This window comes from Cyprinus carpio, chromosome A20 (assembly GCF_018340385.1).
Source record: "Cyprinus carpio isolate SPL01 chromosome A20, ASM1834038v1, whole genome shotgun sequence".
NCBI lineage: Eukaryota > Metazoa > Chordata > Actinopteri > Cypriniformes > Cyprinidae > Cyprinus > Cyprinus carpio.
Window position 1 is genome coordinate 24,706,376 of NC_056591.1, and position 18,772 is coordinate 24,725,147.

General features: G+C 35.5%; 1 protein-coding gene across 6 annotated transcripts in view; it reads left to right on the plus strand.

Moving 5' to 3' along the window:
• The window catches only part of LOC109045049 (kelch-like protein 29), a 227,602-nt gene that overhangs the window by 187,755 nt on the left and 21,075 nt on the right, over nucleotides 1-18,772 (plus strand). For all 6 annotated transcript variants that reach the window (XM_042778221.1, XM_042778223.1, XM_042778227.1 and 3 more), the window contains 2 exons: nucleotides 10,739-10,921; nucleotides 11,303-11,483. In XM_042778221.1, the coding sequence (XP_042634155.1) occupies nucleotides 10,739-10,921; nucleotides 11,303-11,483 (364 nt within the window). The remainder of the gene's footprint in view (nucleotides 1-10,738; nucleotides 10,922-11,302; nucleotides 11,484-18,772) is intronic.

The following is an 18,772-nucleotide window of genomic DNA, read 5'->3' on the forward strand; positions in this document are numbered from 1 at the left end:
TTTGTGTTTATTTTATATATTATATATCATATTTATTAACCTTTAGAACCTGCATCTAAAATAGGTTGCCTTTTTTTTCTTTTTTTTTATGTAAAATTCTAAAACAATATGCTATCTTCAAATGCAAGGAGTCTTTTTTTTTTCAGAACACAAATGGCTTTCGATAAATTGACCAATTACTGTGTGTTAAGAGTTTGTTAAAAAAAAAATAGGAAAAATTTTACAGTTTTTTCTTCAGAAAAAAAAAATAGAAAACATGAATGAAAGAATCTAATATTTCTAACTTGAAAACTGGTCTATAATACATACAATACAAGTCTTTTTGTCACACTGGGTTTCACGGTTTTCACTCAGCAGCCTTTTTTTTTTTACACATACAAATGCGCGTACACAAATGCACGCACAGATACACTGACACACTGCACATGATGCCGGTCTGAAAAGTCCAGTTTTCTCCGCCCATGTCAACAAATCATCACAATTTCTTCTTCTGCTGTATACTCATCATTTGCCATATTTTTATAATGATTTTTTTTTCACAAGCTCTCTAAACGGTTGCAGAGAATTCAACTCAAATGGTTGAAGAGTTACAGTAACATGAATGCAGTGTGGCGACATAGGAGGTTTAAAAGGGTTAAATTAAGCTTTTATGGACCAGGGTGGAAGAACACTTCACTTTCCAGAAGACATTTTTAAATGCTTCCTGTTGTTCAATTCACCCAATTCAACTTCCTGTTAGGTGTGACCAATTGAATTTTAAAATGAAATTCAGACTCGTGAATTGAAAGAGAGCCAATTCTGAATTTTGTCCAGCTCTGGTGTGAATGTTACTGTAGCACAGATAAAAGACTACTGCATCAAAATTGGTGGTTTGTTCATTTTACAAACAACCATGGTAATTGAATTTCCTGTTCACATGTCTTTTTTCATTGGATTAATCCATCCTAGAGTATGGAAATGATAAATGTATCAGCACTAATCACAACATTTCGCTCGGTACATTTCAGCTGTTGATTGCTTTTCCGTTGTCTACAGTAGCTGGATGAAATTTACATTTTGAAGTGGATGATTTTGTGGCAGTGTTTGGCTCAGTGGGCCTGCAGTGTTTAAATATCCCCTGTCAGGAAATTTTTGTCACACTTAGTGCCACCATATTCAAGTATGACTAACATTTTTGGTTGATAAACTATTAAATAAGACACTGCTGTTAAGAGATGGATAGATAATGTATGCAGCAGTGCTCTACAGGGAGGAATTCTCTCTCCCGAGCATGAAGCTCACTCAAAATCATGTCTTACTTCCTGTCTGGGAGCAATTTCTCTTGTTGCAAAGGGCAGCGGTGTGCCATTTGATTGCTGTTTGGTTCCCTTGTAAAAGACAGCTCACAGTGCAATGGAGTCTGAGTTTATGTGCAGATATTGTGACTGGAGTTTGAGCCGCTCTTAGTCTCAGCCTCAGACAGCACACCTGTGGACCATAAATTTAACAGCGTTTTTCCATCTAGAGCTCATTTGTGAACAGGACCCACTGTGGAAAATCAGCTCTGGTAGTTTAAGAGGTTGTAATGTTGGCGGAAAAGTTCCCCCTTTGAGTTTAAACTGCATTTTGGTGTTCACGCCGTATGTGAGTTTGAGTTACGCACCATTAAAGGGATACTTCACCCCAAAATAAAAATTTTGTCATTAATCACTTACCCTCATGTCGTTCCAAACCTGTAAAAGGTCAGTTCGTCTTCGGAACACAATTTATTTTTTATTTAAGATATGAAAGTCGTCGTCAGAATACTCCATCTGCCATCAGACGTGCAATCTGGGTTATATGAAGCGACGGGAACACTTTTTGGGACGACTTTCATACCTTTTATGGACCTTGACACTGTTATTTACTTGGCAGTCTATAGGACAGTCACAGGCCTTCCGGTTTTCATCCAAAATATCTTAAATTTGTTCCGAAGACGAACGGAGCTTTTACAGGTTTGGAACGATATGGGGATAAGTGATTAATGAAAATTTTTTTATCTTGGGGTAGAGTATCCCTTTAAATTGCAGACGCCTTTTAAATACCAACTTAGTTCCTGAATTTAATTTGAATTTGAATTGAGGTGGCAAACAGAATGCAGAATTGCAATTAAAATTGTAATTTTCCATTTTTTTTTATTTATAGTCTTATAAAACAATATTTTTAAAAAATATGTAAAATATTATAAAATATAATGTTTTTTCAGTAATTAAATATTGTGAAGCAAAGTCAGTTGTTAAATGTTAGATGTTTAAAATGGCACCTATAGCAATTGGTAATTGTTTTATGTATTTCTTCATATTTATCAAATACATTTTTTTGGACCAGGGTGGAAGAACACTATTTTTAATTGCATTTAAAAATTCAATGGACACTTTTTCTGTGATGACACGTTGCCACAGTTTTTGGCTAATTTTTCTTTCTTAAAAATTTTAATGTACAATTATAACGCAATCTTTTGTGTCTATTTATTTATTTTTTTGCCTTGGCATTAAATAATTAAATGTGGCAGTTCAATGTGTGATTGGATTGGCTGGCTTTACACAAGCAGGTTTATATCAGTCCACTGAGAATCAAAGTCATGTTTATGTAATATGTTAAGTTGCTGGCTCCCAGGTGTTTTACATTTATTTCCCAGGCTGTTACAATGAGGGCTTTTGATTTGCCAGTTTGGCAAGCCTTGTGGCATCAGTTCTTTGAAAGACTGTCAAGTGGTTGTTTGAGGCACTTACTTTAGTAGCCTTGAGCTCATCTGTAGATTATGCTCTGCTTTCAGTGTTATAATCTATTTCAGATGTACCCGTTACCCTGGTTTACCCCTTTTCTCGTGTGAATATCACATGGAAGAAGCAAGCCATGGTTGGTTGCTTTATATGAAGGTCAGATGAACCCAAGTCTGGATGGTTTCTGGCCAGAATGTGCTGCAATTGATTTTTCTCAGAGCTCTGCCTAAATGGAATAGTTCACCCAAAAAAATGACATTTCTGTCAGCATTTACTCACCTTCATGTCATTCCAAACCTGTATGACTTCATTTGCTATCCCTATCCCTTCACTCTCAGAAAAAAAGGTGCAAACACTATCACTGGGGCAGTACCTTTTCAAAAGGTACACTTTTGTACCTTTTAGGTACTAATATGTACACTTTAAGGTACCAATATGGACTCTTCAGGTACAAAGGTGTGCCTTTTGAAAAGGTACCGCCCCAGTGACAACTTTTGTACCTTTTTTTCTGAGAGCATTTAAAACATAATTTACCAGCCCAACCTTAGCCATTTCTCAGAAAAGCCTCTGTTTTTTTAATCCATTTATAATGGATTATAATGGAGTTTTATGAAATGTCATGGAAATTATCAGTAATATGGAGAAACAGTGTTGCCAAAAGACTGATTAATTGATTGAAAATATTTTAATATGCTATTATGGATTATAATGGAGCTTTATGGAATATTTAGAAAATTCTCAAAAACATGGTACAACATTGTTTCCAAAAGTTTGTATTTATTTTAGTTAGTTAAACATATGTTTAATACATTTTGAATGCATTAAAACATATTATAATACAGTTTTATGGAATTTTCTGGATTGATTTGTTTTGGAATTGATTGATTGATTGATTGATTGATTTACCTACCTGCTTGCTTATCTACTTAATCTTGATTAAACAATATGTCAGAACGTCAGGTGTGTGTGTGTGTGTGTGTGTGTGTGTGTGTGTGTGTGTGTGTGTGTGTGTGTGTGTGTGTGTGTGTGTGTGTGTGTGTGTGTGTGTGTGTGTCAACATTTTATCAACATAAATCAACATTATATATAACATTTATTTATTTATATTGTGAGAAAATGTTGATTTATATATAATATCAATACATTTTTACCACCATGAGTAGGCTTCACTTTACTAAAATCATCCTGTTAAAGGAAATCTCAAGTCAGTTTCTTACCAACTTACCAACTTAGCAACAATTTAAAACACACAGTGTACCGTGCTAACAGGTTAACTTGAGCTAGCAACAGTAACAAAAGGGGCAGAGCTTATCAAATGGTCAGTTATGCCAATATTAATGCCTGGGTACATGAGACTGAACTACTGCAGTACCTGAGCCTGCAACAGTGAGCTGGACTGTCCAGTTAACACATGATATGCAGTACAAGCTGAGGAGGAGTGAAAGATCATAATGTTATGGACAGCTTTAAATGACACTTTGTACATGCATTACTGTTACTGTTAGCAAAATGAGTTTCGTTTTATCCCTAACTACATCATCATCGTCATTCCCAGAAAATGAATTTCCAAGGTAGAGCGCTTAATAACTGCTACAGGCCTGACCTATCCTCTCATTTCATTTTCGATGCTTTTTGACTCGGGACTGGATTGAAGGGCAGCGAAATGACGGGGTAAAAGCCCACACATACAAAGTTCAGATGGTCAGGGACAGCCACGCCAGCAGCGTCACCTGCCCGCTACGTCTTTCTGACAAGCGGGTTCAAAGCTGCAATTTATCTCTACCCACGACCGCAGCCATCATGGACTCTCGGAGGAGAGAGAGAACTTCCTCTTTTCTCGACTCAAAGACCTCTTCCACATCCAGCTTTTAATGGTTGGGAATAGCAAGACGAGGGCAATTAGATGGAAATCAAGCCCAGTCTCGCCTGGGGGATCCGGGGTCTTGTTCTAGGCCAAGGTGGTGGCAGTTTAGAGCAGGTTTGGGTTTCCTCCCACTGTGAAGGAGAGATTGAGCACAGGAGGAGAGAAAAAGAGACCGTTGTTTACAGTCGTTCTCAATTCTGGATGTTATCATTATCGCTCTTTAGCTCAGTAGGAGATGAGAGCTACCTGGCCGCCCTGACATCCCATCTGGCAAACCGGTATTTACCGATGGCAGCCTCTGAGCCAATGCCATAGATAGGACTCATTAAGGGGAAGTGAGGCGGAAGAGATGGGTGTGATTGTCCTGTGGGAGGCTGTGCGCTCCGAGCGAGGAGAAGCTCACCTGTCAACAGTGTTGGGGAGTATCTAGTTGCATGTAATGGCGTTACGTAATTTTATTACAAAATAATTGTTGTTGTTGTAATTTGTTGTTGTTAATAAGAAAAATGTGTGTTTTTATTTTAGTTTTTTTTGTGAATGTTTTAGATTTTAAAGGGGGTTTTATTTTTGTATTTACACACATCCACATACAGATTTAATTGATTTCTTTCCCAAATTGCACTGAGGCATACGACCCTATAATTTAAGCGCATTGCGGAAAACACAGACAGGTTCGTAGAATCCAGTCATCAAAACAGAATTCCTATAGCCTAACACGGACGGAATATGCCACATTTTGGGACGAATAAATCAACAGGTCAGTACACTTGAATCAAAACGCGATATGGACTAGTGTCTGTGAATATTAAGCTGCAAAAAGACAATATATGAATTCTACACGTTCTGCGTGTCTGTGGAAATCAGGCGCGGACTGGCCATCAGGAAAACCGGGACAATTCCTGGTGGCCTGGCAGCCTATTTGGCCTGCTATTTTAATATTAATATTGTATAGTTGCCTGCTGAATGTACTAAAGTGATTATTTACATTCCAGTTCGCCATTTGATAATTAAATCTCTAATAAACCATGAATCAGTTAGTCGTGACTGCAGTGCTTTGGCTTGCGCGCTCTCCATGCCTCCGCCAAACAGTTTGTATCAGAGTAATCAATGTGAGAGAGAGAACTGAGTGGAGTGTGGAAGCGCACAGGTGGCGCAGAGAAGGAAAACTACTGGGTTACAAGTGCAGGTCAGTTTCATCTGTAAAGATGCTATTGTAGTTTTGTCTTTGTTTACTTAGTTATGCAGCGGCAGCCCATTGCTCACCATCACTAAAATACTGTATAAAGGACATCATTATTATAATGTTACAGTAGTAATTTAGCAGACAAATAATCATATTTTATTATAGGTTTTGGGGGAGCTAGGGCAGACAACACAACCCTTACGAAAATTAACGAAGATTTTACTATAAATCTAAAGATAATGGTTACTATTGTTAAACCATGTTAACCACAAATTAACCATGGTATTTGCTACAATAACCATAGTTTAACCATGGAATTTGTAGTAAAAATAAATACAAAATGGTAATCCCTTTGCCAAAAAACAAACAAAAAAATGCTTACTGTACTTTTACTATAGCCTAATAAAAGCATGGTTAATTTCTGTAAGGGAAAAACATGACTCATCTTCAGTATTAGGATTTTTCTATAAAGATATTGTAGTGATGTACTAATTTCGATGTAGGCAATTTAGAAATTATAGTTTTGAATCTTGAGTATTAAAGTCTTGTGAGGGATATGGCAAAATAAAGAGACCGAAAAGAAAAATGGAAGTGAGGTGCAGTTCAGGAGAGAACTTTTTTTAGTTCGCCCCTCGTGGAAATTAATGGCGCAGACATGCAGTTTCTTACAGATAGGCCTACTGAAGCTCGCTGAGTTTTCAGCCTCAATATACAGTATGAGGACATGAAAACATAAACATAATCTCTAGAACTGCTCTGAGACACTTCATGAGCATTTTACTTATTTTGAGAAAACTATCATCATATCATATACAAAGAGACACCAATGTTTCAGGAGTTAAGTACACAGAATAGGACGTATGCTTATTAGATAACCGTATTTGAGTTGATGTATATGCTTTTATTTATTATTATTTTTTAAATAACTATTTTTTTCCCCCAAACCATCATTAGATGCAGTGTTTCCTGTAGTTATGCAATGATTCGGTTTCAAAAACAGTATCAGTAAACTGTTTCTTATGATTTTAAATCAGCATTGAACTTCAGCTCAATCTCAAAGTAAAAGGCAGAACTAAAGTCTGATTTTGTGGTGGATGTGTTTAAATTTGATCATCTTAATTCAAGTGATGAAGGATTGTGAAAGTCTGACAGTGTTGAGCACTACTGTGAGGTTAACCCTGCATGGTGTAAATGTTTGAAAATGATTAACAGTTGTTGTTAGATGTAGTGTTTCCTGTAGTTATGGTAATCAAAAAGTAATCAATGGGGGAAGTGGGCAAATAGGAAAAGTAGATGTGGGAACCATGTGCTCCGCCCATGTCCAGCTTGATTGAAAGGTGCTGGCCGAACTCCTCCTGGTTCACTTTCCTCACTTCCTGTTTCTGTTTACTTCTGTTTTTGTTTACTTTTCTATGATTGAGCTTGATTTAGGCTGTTTGAATGGAGTTAACTCAATTCAAATCAGCACATCTCATTAAGGAATGAAACGTTGCTCCAGCAGCACTTTTGAAGGCTGAAAAAGGTCACCTGCTGCTCCAACAGACTTAAATCTCACAGGAAATAAGAAATGGCTGAGGTTGCTCTTTAGGGGTTACAGTGAAATGAATATACAGTACTCGCTGTCAGTAACTGGATGTCCCGTTACTCTACGTCCGAATGGGATTTTTCTAATAGACCTGCCATGTTTTTTTCTTCCTCAGTTAATAAGCAAATGTAAACAAATTTCATTATCAGAAATACACTACCAGTCAACATCTACTCATTTTTTTTTTAATTATGACTATTTACTAATTCTATGAAATAAGTATTGAAAGTACGGAAATTATGTAGTGACCAAATCTATTAAATGACTTCACATGTTAGCTGGCCATTTATTGGTAGGTTTTTACCCATTAAAATGTAAATGATTACAGGGTATGTTATGCATTTGTTAAAAATAGAATGCAATGTCTGTTTACTTTGATTTGACAAAATGCAGACAGTAAAGAATGGACCTTTCACTTGATTTGCACATGTTTGTCTGCTCTACCTGTTTGCCTGAAGGATGCTGAGTGGTTCATTTCCACCAGATCAGGCAGCATATGGTTCAGCTGCGAGCACCAGAGCAGTCTGTCTCTTCCTCATGTCTCAGTTAAGACAATTCTCTTCACAGTGTATTTTTTTCTCTCGATTTTGCTATTTTTCCTCTGTTTTCCACTCTGGTTGTGTTTTACCTGCCCTGGGGAGAAAAACCAAGATTTAGAAAGAGAAAGAGAGAGAAATGGAGAAGGAGAAAAAGATGACAATATTGTAAAAGAAAGATGCTGGAGCAGAGAGAAGCCCATGGATCAGGCAGGCGGCTGTTGTCAGGGGAGCGCAGGGGAAGTATTGATTCGGAAAGATGAGCCAGCGGTTAAAAGAAGCTCAAGGATGTCTTCACGTCGCTCTCTCACTTTTCTCTGCTCTCTCGCCGCCTTTCCTTCTGCACCTTAAACAAAAGCCGGTCTCTGCGAGGCGATTTGATGACAAGCCCTGCGCCGGTATAGACATGATGCAGGAAGTCTGAGCACTCGAACCCTTACACACACAACAATAGGCTTTCTAAGCACAAACCTGGATAGAATTACACCGGATGATGCTGGGATTCTTTCATTTTCCTTCTGCAGGAACAGTAGACCTCATTTGCTGAAGATGAATGCTGTTAGGTGGTTGCTCACTGATCCAATTCAATGGCCACGTACACACTGGAAAGATTCAGGAGTGACAACCGCATTGAACTATATAGGAGGGAGTGAAACTGCTAAAGTATTGTTTTGTGTGTGTGTGTGTGTAACAGAGCTCACTCTCGAAATGACCATGATTGACAGCATCGTAACTATAGCAACATTCTGGCGTCTTTAGCATCTGGTATCCGCTGTATTTACCAAAGTAATATTACACCCACCAAAGACTATTTTTGGCCACCATCAGCAGAGCTTATTGTGTTTTATTTATGTTAGGAAGGGTGCTTTGCAACTCGAAGGGCACTCTTGAAGGGTTGCCATGTCCACTTATTTTAAGCAATGCTTATTAAGCGTCTTTAGGCTAGTTGTTTGGGCTCAGTCATAAAGTAGGCAGGTGTTTTGGTGTGTGGTGTATTTCCAAGATAACACGTTTGGATTTCATTTTGTCAATGGCTTGTTCTTTTTATCATCATTATTATTATTATTATTTTTATAGCAGGACCTGGCAACACTGAGTCAAAACTTACCCTGTGTTTTCTTGCACTGTTCATACAGAAAATACTGTAGTGTGAACATGGCCTATGATTTTCTAGTCTTGAGATTTTTGTTGTTGTTGTTGTTTTTTAAATATATGCTTATCTTGCAATCCTGAAATGTTCTAGACTCTTAAAAAAATGCTTCCACCACAGAAGAATCATTTCAGCCTTCTAGTGAACAGTTCTTAAAAGTATTACTTATCAAACAGCCTGAATTACACAAAGTTTGAGTATAAAACCTATACGATCAGAAGTAATAGTGATGTTTGCCTCCATTAATAAACAGTTCTAGTAATATAATTATTTAGCATAACTGTACAATGTTTATGTTTCCTAAACACAGACTTGCATGCAATGGTGGACACAGGTGTGCATATACTGGCTCATCCGGGCAGATTTTAAAGCAGTGTCTGTGTTAGAGCTGAATTTGTTATCACAAATGCTAGAAACTCAAATTTCATCTGAACACTTTGCAAAAATCAAAGTAGCAGAACAGAGGATTGCGGATGAGTGCGCAGGTGCCCGTGATGCATTTCATGTAGTGTTGAAGCCAATGTGCCCAGGGCTGTAAGACTCTTGAGGGCATGCAGCCAAACAGATGGTTATGAGTTTAGTTAAGCTCTGATAATTCACTTACACTCTTCATTGGACACACATGCACAGACAGACTCTTCATAAGGGATGTTGGGTAACCTGGACGAGATTTTATGTGCTGTTTTAATATTTGTTTAATTTATATCACATATACTGCCTTTCAAAAGTTTGAAAGAAGTCTCTTGTGCTCACCAAGGCTGCATTTATTTGAACAAAAGTGCATTAAAAACAGTAATATTGTGAAATATTATTACAATTTAATAACAATTTTCTATTTGCATATGTTTTAAAATGTAATTTATTACAAAGCTGAATTTTCAGCATCATTCCTCCAGTCTTCAGTGTCACATGATCCTTCAGAAATCATTCTGATATGCTGATTTGCTGGTCAAGAAACACTTATTATTACTATTATCAATGTTGAAAACAGTTGTGCGGGTTAATAGTTGAGTGGATATATTATAATTAATTATAAACAGCATTTATTTGAAATATAATTTTTTATAGCAAAGGAAAAGTCTTTACAGTCACTTTTGAATATTTAATATAAAGTATAAAGTATATTATTAAGTATTAATTTCTTAAAGAGTAAAAAAAAAAACGACACTTTTGAACAAAAAGTTTTATTATTTGTTTTATTATGTCACATTTGCTATCAAGTTATTATTATTATTATATGTATTTAGGATACTTAAAATGCCTACTGTGAAATTAGCTTTAGAAATGCACAAGTAGTTCAGAAAATGTTTGAAATGTAATCTAGTATGAAATTTAATTCCGAGACTTTTTTTATTCTAGCTTTAAGCATGAAGCTCAGTATTAAATAAATAAACAATAAATAAATAGCTAATGGGGTAAAAAATAATTAATTATATATGTTTTTTTTCAAGGTTTTTTTTTTTCTTACTTCCAGTGTGCCTTTATTTATTTTTGTAGTGCAGCTCTCTGGGTTTTAGATTCCCACGTAAGATAGCTACAATGTGAAATGGTTTGGAGAAACAGCAGTCTTCTTTGGGGGTCCCTGCAGTCCATCAATCTGCCATGAAGAATATCATCGACACAGCCACCACAGGGGCCATCAAGTACTCATATATTTGTATCCTCCATCTAACCTGCAGGTGTAGCAGAGGTGATCGTGTTGGTGGGAGGAAGGCAGGCGATCGGTATGAACCAGCGCTCTCTGACGGCCGTCACCTGCTTCAACCCGCAGAACAGCAAATGGTATCCTCTAGCCAGCCTCCCGTTCTACGACCGTGAATTCTTCAGCGTCATCTCCGCCGGGGACAATATTTACCTGTCAGGTACGTCAGATTTTGAAGGGAAGGTCGTATATCAAGTGTGAACAAACTCTGTGGTCACTTCCCAGACGCAGACTGTTTTTTGCAATGATCTGATGAAGAATCGCTGTTGCGGTTACATTAATCTGAGTCCACATTAGATTCTACCGATCCGTAATATCAAAACATCTATTGGTCTCCATGCCAGATAAATGCAACAAATCTTTTATCAAGGTCACATTTCTGTCCAGCTTATTTTAGTACTTTCTGAGGTCGTATTACAAGTCTTGGTGTCCGAGCTGCATCAATAAACAGTTGTAAATTAATTCCCAAATATTTTCAGAGCATTTTCAACACTGACATTGTGCAATGTCAAGGCGTGATGGTGCGTGGTCTTGTTTCCAGGTGGTACGGAGTCAGGGGTGACAGTGGCAGATGTGTGGTGCTACATGTCTCTTCTGGATAACTGGAACCTGGTGTCCCGGATGACTGTCTCTCGCTGCAGGCACAACAGCTTGGTGTACGATGGGAAACTCTACACTATTGGAGGACTCGGGGTGGCTGGAAACTTGGACCATGTGGAAAGGTAATTTGTCCTGCAGTTAACTAGCTCAGGGGAAGATGAATGCACAGATGCATTCTGATGGTTTCTCATATTGCACATTTACACTCAAAGCTGGAGGAGAACTGGATACTCTTAGAAACTAGCAGTGCTATTGTCATGTGTAGTATCACTGATGTTATAGGTTTTGTTAATATTTTGAATTAGATTTTCTATTTTTTTATTTTCACTTTAGTTAAGTTTTGGCAATCTTGTTGTGTTTTTGTCATTTTTAATAGTTTTTGTTTTGTCTACACACACACGCACACACACCAGTTCTTCAACAAACTAAACAAAAATAGGAAATGTTGCTTATTGAATGGCGTGCTTATTGAATGCTTATTTTATTTCAAGTAATGAATTTTTTTTATGGTTTTAGCTTTGTTTTAGTTTTTGTTACCCTAGATATTAGCGAGTATCTAAACGTCCATAAAATATTATTATATATTTTAAATAAATTTTATTTTTATATTTTTAATTTTAGTTAAAGTTTTAGTAATAGTTTTATGTTTTTTTTAAATTAAGTTTTAGTTTTTTTTGTTTTAGTTGTTTATTAATTTTTTGTTATTTTAGCACTTAAACTGAACAAAAATGAGAAATGTAGAATTGCCAACTAAATGAAAAAAATAATTTGTTTTATATTTTTTATTTCAATTAATGCATAAGTAAGGATTTTTTTTTAGTCTTGACTGGTAGCGCTATAGAAATCGTCTAATGTTCATGCTTCTGTCAAACGGTTTCGAACAGAGAGTAATAAGTAACGCGCGGGACTCGAGTAAAGAGAGGATGCGGCCAGCGAAATGTAGCAAAATTACTGACCTGTACAAGCCTTCAAGTGCAGGTCAGAATTATTGTCAGTCAGAATACTGTATGCTAAAAGACGCTATTATCTACTGTAAAGTTGCATTAATAAATTTAGCAGACATGTTCACATTGATTTATAGGCTAGTAAAAGTAGGGAGGATCAAGAGCAGACAACAACATAATCAGGGGTGCACATAATTTTTTCAGCCTGGTTCTTATAAGAGAACCTGGAGATTTGGTTTAGTCCTCAAACTGCATATAGCATGACCCATTAAATATAACTATAAAAAAATAATTAATAATAGTTATAATATTATTGCACTTTATTTATTTAGTTTTTTTAAATAAAATAATAAACTAAATAATAATGTGTGATAATATTATTAAAAATAAAAGGTAGGCCTGGTATTAAATACAAATACAATAATTTTATAGTAAACTTAAAAATAAAATGCTAATTTACTACTACTTTCTTTGTTTGCCTCGTTAAGAAGAATCACTTTATGTATTCCCCAACTGTAAGTTGCGTTGGATAAAAGCATCTAAAAATAAATAAATAAAAGCATTTTCATAATTTTCAAACTTAAAATCAGCAGGTTTTTATTTTGGCGGGTTGCCGGCAAGTAAGTATACGCGCTTCCGGTTTTAGCGCTGCTGCTGATTAAAGAGCGTCAGTGAATGAATGTCATAGTTTTGCATTGTGCTTTGAAAACGGCATGGGATAGCCTAGATTTATGCTTTACGCAAATGCGCTCTCAGAACTTATTTATATAGCGCATTTTTTATTTTGGTCGCGCATGCGGACCTGCGGACCACTTATGTGCACCCCTGAACATAATGTCATAATAATGCACTAACATGTTTATAATAAATATTGTAGGCTACTCATTTTGACATTTAGGCACTTTAGAAAATTTGTTGTAATATATTTTGTATGAATTTGTGTGATATATACGTTTGTTAATCTTGGGTAATTAAATCATTTTAAGATAAATAACAACAATAACACATTGTCCTGATGTAATACTTTGAATTTAACTTAAATTTAGATTCTGTGCAAACAAATTACAATGAGGTGGTGTTTTTGCAACAAGGTGGAGACAGTTTTGTTCATAACAGTAGGGCTGCTGGTGAAGAAGTACAAGAAAAATAGAAAACAAAATACACATAAACACAAATGAGAGAAAGAGATATCAGGGAAAAGGAAAAAGGAAGTAAAGGTGCTGTTGAAGAGAGAACCTTTAATCATTTTGCACAGCCAGAGCCTAAGGATTTAGATTTTTTTTATGTGGTGGCCATACAAATAATAGGGTTGTCTGTGGTTTCAGAATTTGCTGTGGGTGTATAGGATGGTCTGGATAAGTGTGAGATTTCCCAGCCTGAAATTGTGTCCCAGTCCGGCCCTGTTCCCATACCTGCTTATTAACCCTGAAACCAATCACAGATCTCCCAGCATCAGATATCATTCATAATAAATGCTGGATTCAAGTCATCCTGGAAAATTTAAAGTCAACGTGATTTCTCTCTTCTTTCTTTGTAACTTCTTGATGAACACAGGAGGCTTTAGTGCTAATTCACCATAATGAAGAGCAAAGGATTTACATTAGGTGTTTAACTGCTATTTTATCTCTCTGTTTTATCATTCTGGTGCTGCTGCTGCTGCAGATAATCATGGCAAGAGTCAAACAATCCTCCAGCTAAATGAGTTGTATTTTCTAGCAAGCTTTCATGCTACCCCTCATTAGCAGTACACAAAATGCGTACAAAATCAATTGTGCTGTCAACACTATAATTACAGCGTATGATCAATATCAGTTTGCTTCAAGTGATTCTTTAATTAACACTCGGAAATTCTCAATTTAAGAAAAGTTTCTTTCTGGTAATTATTGCTTATTTAAATTGTTATTTATTTATTTATATTGACATTTATATTACTGAATTATGCAAATACATACTATATATATATTACTGCATATATATATATATATATAAAATATAATAGTTACAAGTATTTTTATTGCAAGCTTTCCTGCTATTCCTCGAAAAATCGATTGTTCATAATTACAGCTTATGATCAATATCAATTTACTTCCACAATGATTCCTTAATTAACACTCTTGAAGAAAATGCAGTTTTCCTCGTGTAATTATGACTTCATAGTGTCGTACATTTGCCCCTAGCTCCTGAATACGATCTTTCTGACATGACTTGAGCACAGCAAAACTTAGGAAACCAATAGGCTATGTGAAGCACTGCATTATGGGAAATACATGTGCACATTGGTCTCTTTCTCTGCTCATATCTCCTCATGTGAATGTGTTTAACCTCTTGGAGTGGGACTGTGAAATGGTCTGATGCTCCAATTGCGGGCGGCACAAGAGGGCAAGATTAAACGGGGCAATCAAAAAAACATTATGGCCGGTATTAAAGGAGCCCTCCGCAGTTCATTACTTGCCTGAAAGTAGCTGAGGAGTCCCTATCAGCGCATGAGTCTGCCAAAACCAGCCTATAATTTGATATTTCTCTTTAATGTCCATCATATTATAATGCAGTAACTTTCCCCTGACACCTTCGCACCTAATAACCCAAAACTTCAGATTCAGACTTCCTTTCCTTGACAGAAATGAGCTGCATTCGATCATCTTATATGAATTTTACATGTATACAGCCCTCAAGCGTGCCGGACATTTATGCATGTAAGTATGTATGCATGTGTGCTGCATTTAGCTGATAAGCATCTTTCACCCAGCGGAGCGGTTCAGTCTGTATGTGTTGCATGTGAAATTGATGTCGTATCCCAACTCCTCAGTATTATATTCTCATTATTGTGAGTTTAGCTGAGCGACTGCATGCTGTACCTCAGCGCTCAGTAGTGCCACAGGGATAAACACTTACTTTTGCAAGCATATAGCATGCTATTGGAGTTTTAGCAACCTGTACACCTTGAATATTTCATTTGACTTTGCAGCCAGTGCTTTTCAGGTGGGTTATGGTGAAGGGTGTGTACTGTAAGTGAGTGAATGCTAGGATTTGTTTAGCAGAGACAAACCAACACTCTTCACGCTAACTCGCTGTACTTCCCCCGTCATTAAGTCATTTACGGCGTGTCGGCACTGAACTAACACTGAGATGTGGACGAGCTGGTGTTATAGAAAGATGTTCACTGCCTGATTAATGTGATGAGGGCTGTTTAGCATAAAATACTCAGAAGCGTGTGTATGTATGATGTTTTGGTGTTGTGTAGGGCTGCAACCACCCGATAAAACTGATCATCATCCATAATAATAATGATCAGCAACCAATTTCATTAGCGATTAGTTGAGTACTTGTACTGTGCATGAAGAATGTCTATCAGTGATATCACTTTAAAGTATTTTAAAAGTAGGTACAGTAATACAGTAAATATTTGACGTATTTAAACAGAAAATTGTATCAATGTTTATATTTATTTAGAATTAATCATTTATAATAAAAATATTTTACTTCATAAATAAATATTAAACTAAAGTTGAAATGTATAAATTAATGTAATAAATGTATATATGAAAATTATTTATTTTTTTTCTCTTTGGCCTGCATGAACAATCTCCAGTCTGGACTCAGTATTGAACATTGCATTACTGAGACAAAATATGTCCATATACTATGTTTTAGGTCCGTCTTTGATGAAAAATTAAGCTTACAAAGTTTAGTCCCATCTTTCTTCCCCTCATTCGATCTCTAACCCACCTTGTTTGTGGCCCACCATCTGTCTTATGGTAGGTTTTCACGCGCTGAGCCATGAAATCATTCACGCTTAGAAGCACGTCTTCAGTAAGGCCTCTCTCACAGCGACTGTTCGCTTCATTTGTGGCACCCAGCATGAGCGCATCAGGCGGCTTCTGTCCCAGGGTCATGCTACTGGATAAGTTGTTGCCATGAAACAGTGTTTAGATTGAATTTCTGCTTTTTGTTTGTGCACAGGCAAACTGTTAAATGCAGTTGATTGCTATTCCAAAACAAATAAAAGCAATGCTTCCCCTATAAACTCCATTTTTTGTTTAATGAGCTCATATAGATAATACAGCCAAATAGCTCTGTAATATTTTTTTTTTTTTTATAATCGCTGAGTTCATTCAGATAATGAGTGCAACAACACAGAGCATTAGAGCAGAGAGCGGTGCGTAAAGCATGACCTCACACGCTCTGTGCTGCTGTTTCTAACACTATTCAAATGAAACTCTGCTTCTTGATTTCCTGGGTTGTGTGTGCAGCTGAGGCTTCGCATTATTGCATGGTTTGTGTTGTTTAATATGCCCCCGTGGTTCTTTTGTTTGCTCTTTATAATATAACATAACTATTTATAAAATAACAAATGCATAAATAAATAGAACAAGATTGTAAGTATTTCAGGTTAAAACTGATATTTTAGTTACTTTAACTGCTCTCCATTTTTCTTTACCCTTTTAGCCTTAACTAGCTCATTTAAATGGTCCTGAAGTGTGATAAATGATTTTTTAAAGCGCAATTATTTCATGTAGTTTCTAAATTAATATGAGGTCATTAAACTGCCTTCATAATGATTATAAAATGATTAGCAAAACTGTGTAGTAGTTTTAAATGGGGTATAGCTTTTTGCAGGATATGTCAAATTTATATATATTTATAATCTTTATTGTTTTTATTTTTATTTATTTTTTATAGGTGTTTTACCTTTAATTTGAATTTTGCACAATTTGCAAATTAATAAATTAATGCTTGGATAAAATAATTGCTTGGAAATTAATAAATTGATGTCTTGGCAGACAATTGCAGTGTATATAAATTTTACAGTGAATATAATAAAATATGTATAAAATAAAAAAAAAGATAAATATACTTGAAAAGCAACACTGAAAATCAAAACATGATATTAATATTTGTAACAGCTTGTATCTTGAATGTAAGTGTATTTTGGCAGATTCAATGATACATGCCCTTCAGTCTTCATATTGTATGCCGTGTTGTTTTTAATGCTTATTTAATTTGCTTGAAGGTTGCTTGAGTTTTAGCAGTTTGTATACACAGTAGTGCACTTAGTAAAGATACGTTTCCCAGTGAGAAGTGTTGTTTTGTTCAGGGAGACGCTTCACTGGTAGTCCCATGACAAATATACAGTGAGGCTGGACTCCATTAGACACCATCATAGGTGTGACAAATTAATGGATGGCCGGCAACCTGGTGCTGTAAGGCCCCATCTCACGGTCGCTGGGCTCAGAAAAGCTTTATGCTCAGAGATGAGAGATCCCCCTGAGGGTCCATTCACTTCCAGTCTGTCCCGGCCGATATTCAGCGTCCCTCCACAGAAACGCTTGACAGTGATCCAGTTTCCATTGTCCTCTAACCTGAAGAAGCTGTCAAGTCTTCCAGTGCACCCTACTGAGTTCACACTCGCAGTCTAACGTTAGAGCACTTTATTCCACAGAAATGGATGCACAGTGGATTTTGGACACATTTTGAACCCCTTTTCACCCATTTTCTGGTAGTGTCTTAGTAGTAGTACAGGATTTTTTTTTTTTTTTTAAGTTTTAGTTTATTTATATTTTATTTTAGTATTTCAATTAAAAAATAAATGAAAGTAAGAAATGTTGTACTGGCAATGAGCTGAAATATATATATATATATATATATATATATATATATATATATATATATATATATATATATATATATATATATATTTTCAGTTAATGGTTGTAGTTTTAGTTAATTAGATAAGAACCCGTATTTTTGTTGTTTTTTTATATTATATATAATAACTAAAATAAAACTAAATATTAATAACTAAAAAAAAATTTGCTAAAGAAACTAAAAATGTACTAAAAACCACATACACACATATTTAAAAAGAATTTTGATAGATTTTTTGGTCATTTTTTATCATTTTTATTTTTTGTTATAGTTCTTGTTATAGTTTTAATCAAATTTTGATTTTAGTATATGTGATATATATATATATAACTAGTACAATTCTAAATAATTTGGTTTTACTTTTTGCTTAAGTTTTAGTTTGTTATTTTAGTATTTCACATTAAACATGATAATGAATATATGTATATATATATATATATATATATATATATATATATATATATATATATATATACACACACACACACTTGAGCTACATACTGTACTTCATATACACACATGAATATTTACATTTACATTTATGCATTTAGCAGACACTTTTATCCAAAGCGACTTACAGTGCACTCAGGTTATACATTATTTTATTTTTTTTCAGAATATACAGGTGCATCTCAGTAAATTAGAATGTTGTGGAAAAGTTTGTTTATTTCAGTAATTCAACTCAAATTGTGAAACTTCTGTATTAAATAAATTCAATGCACACAGACTGAAGTAGTCTAAGTCTTTGGTTCTTTAAATTGTGATGATTTTGGCTCACATTTAACAAAAACCCACCAATTCACTATATCAACAAATTAGAA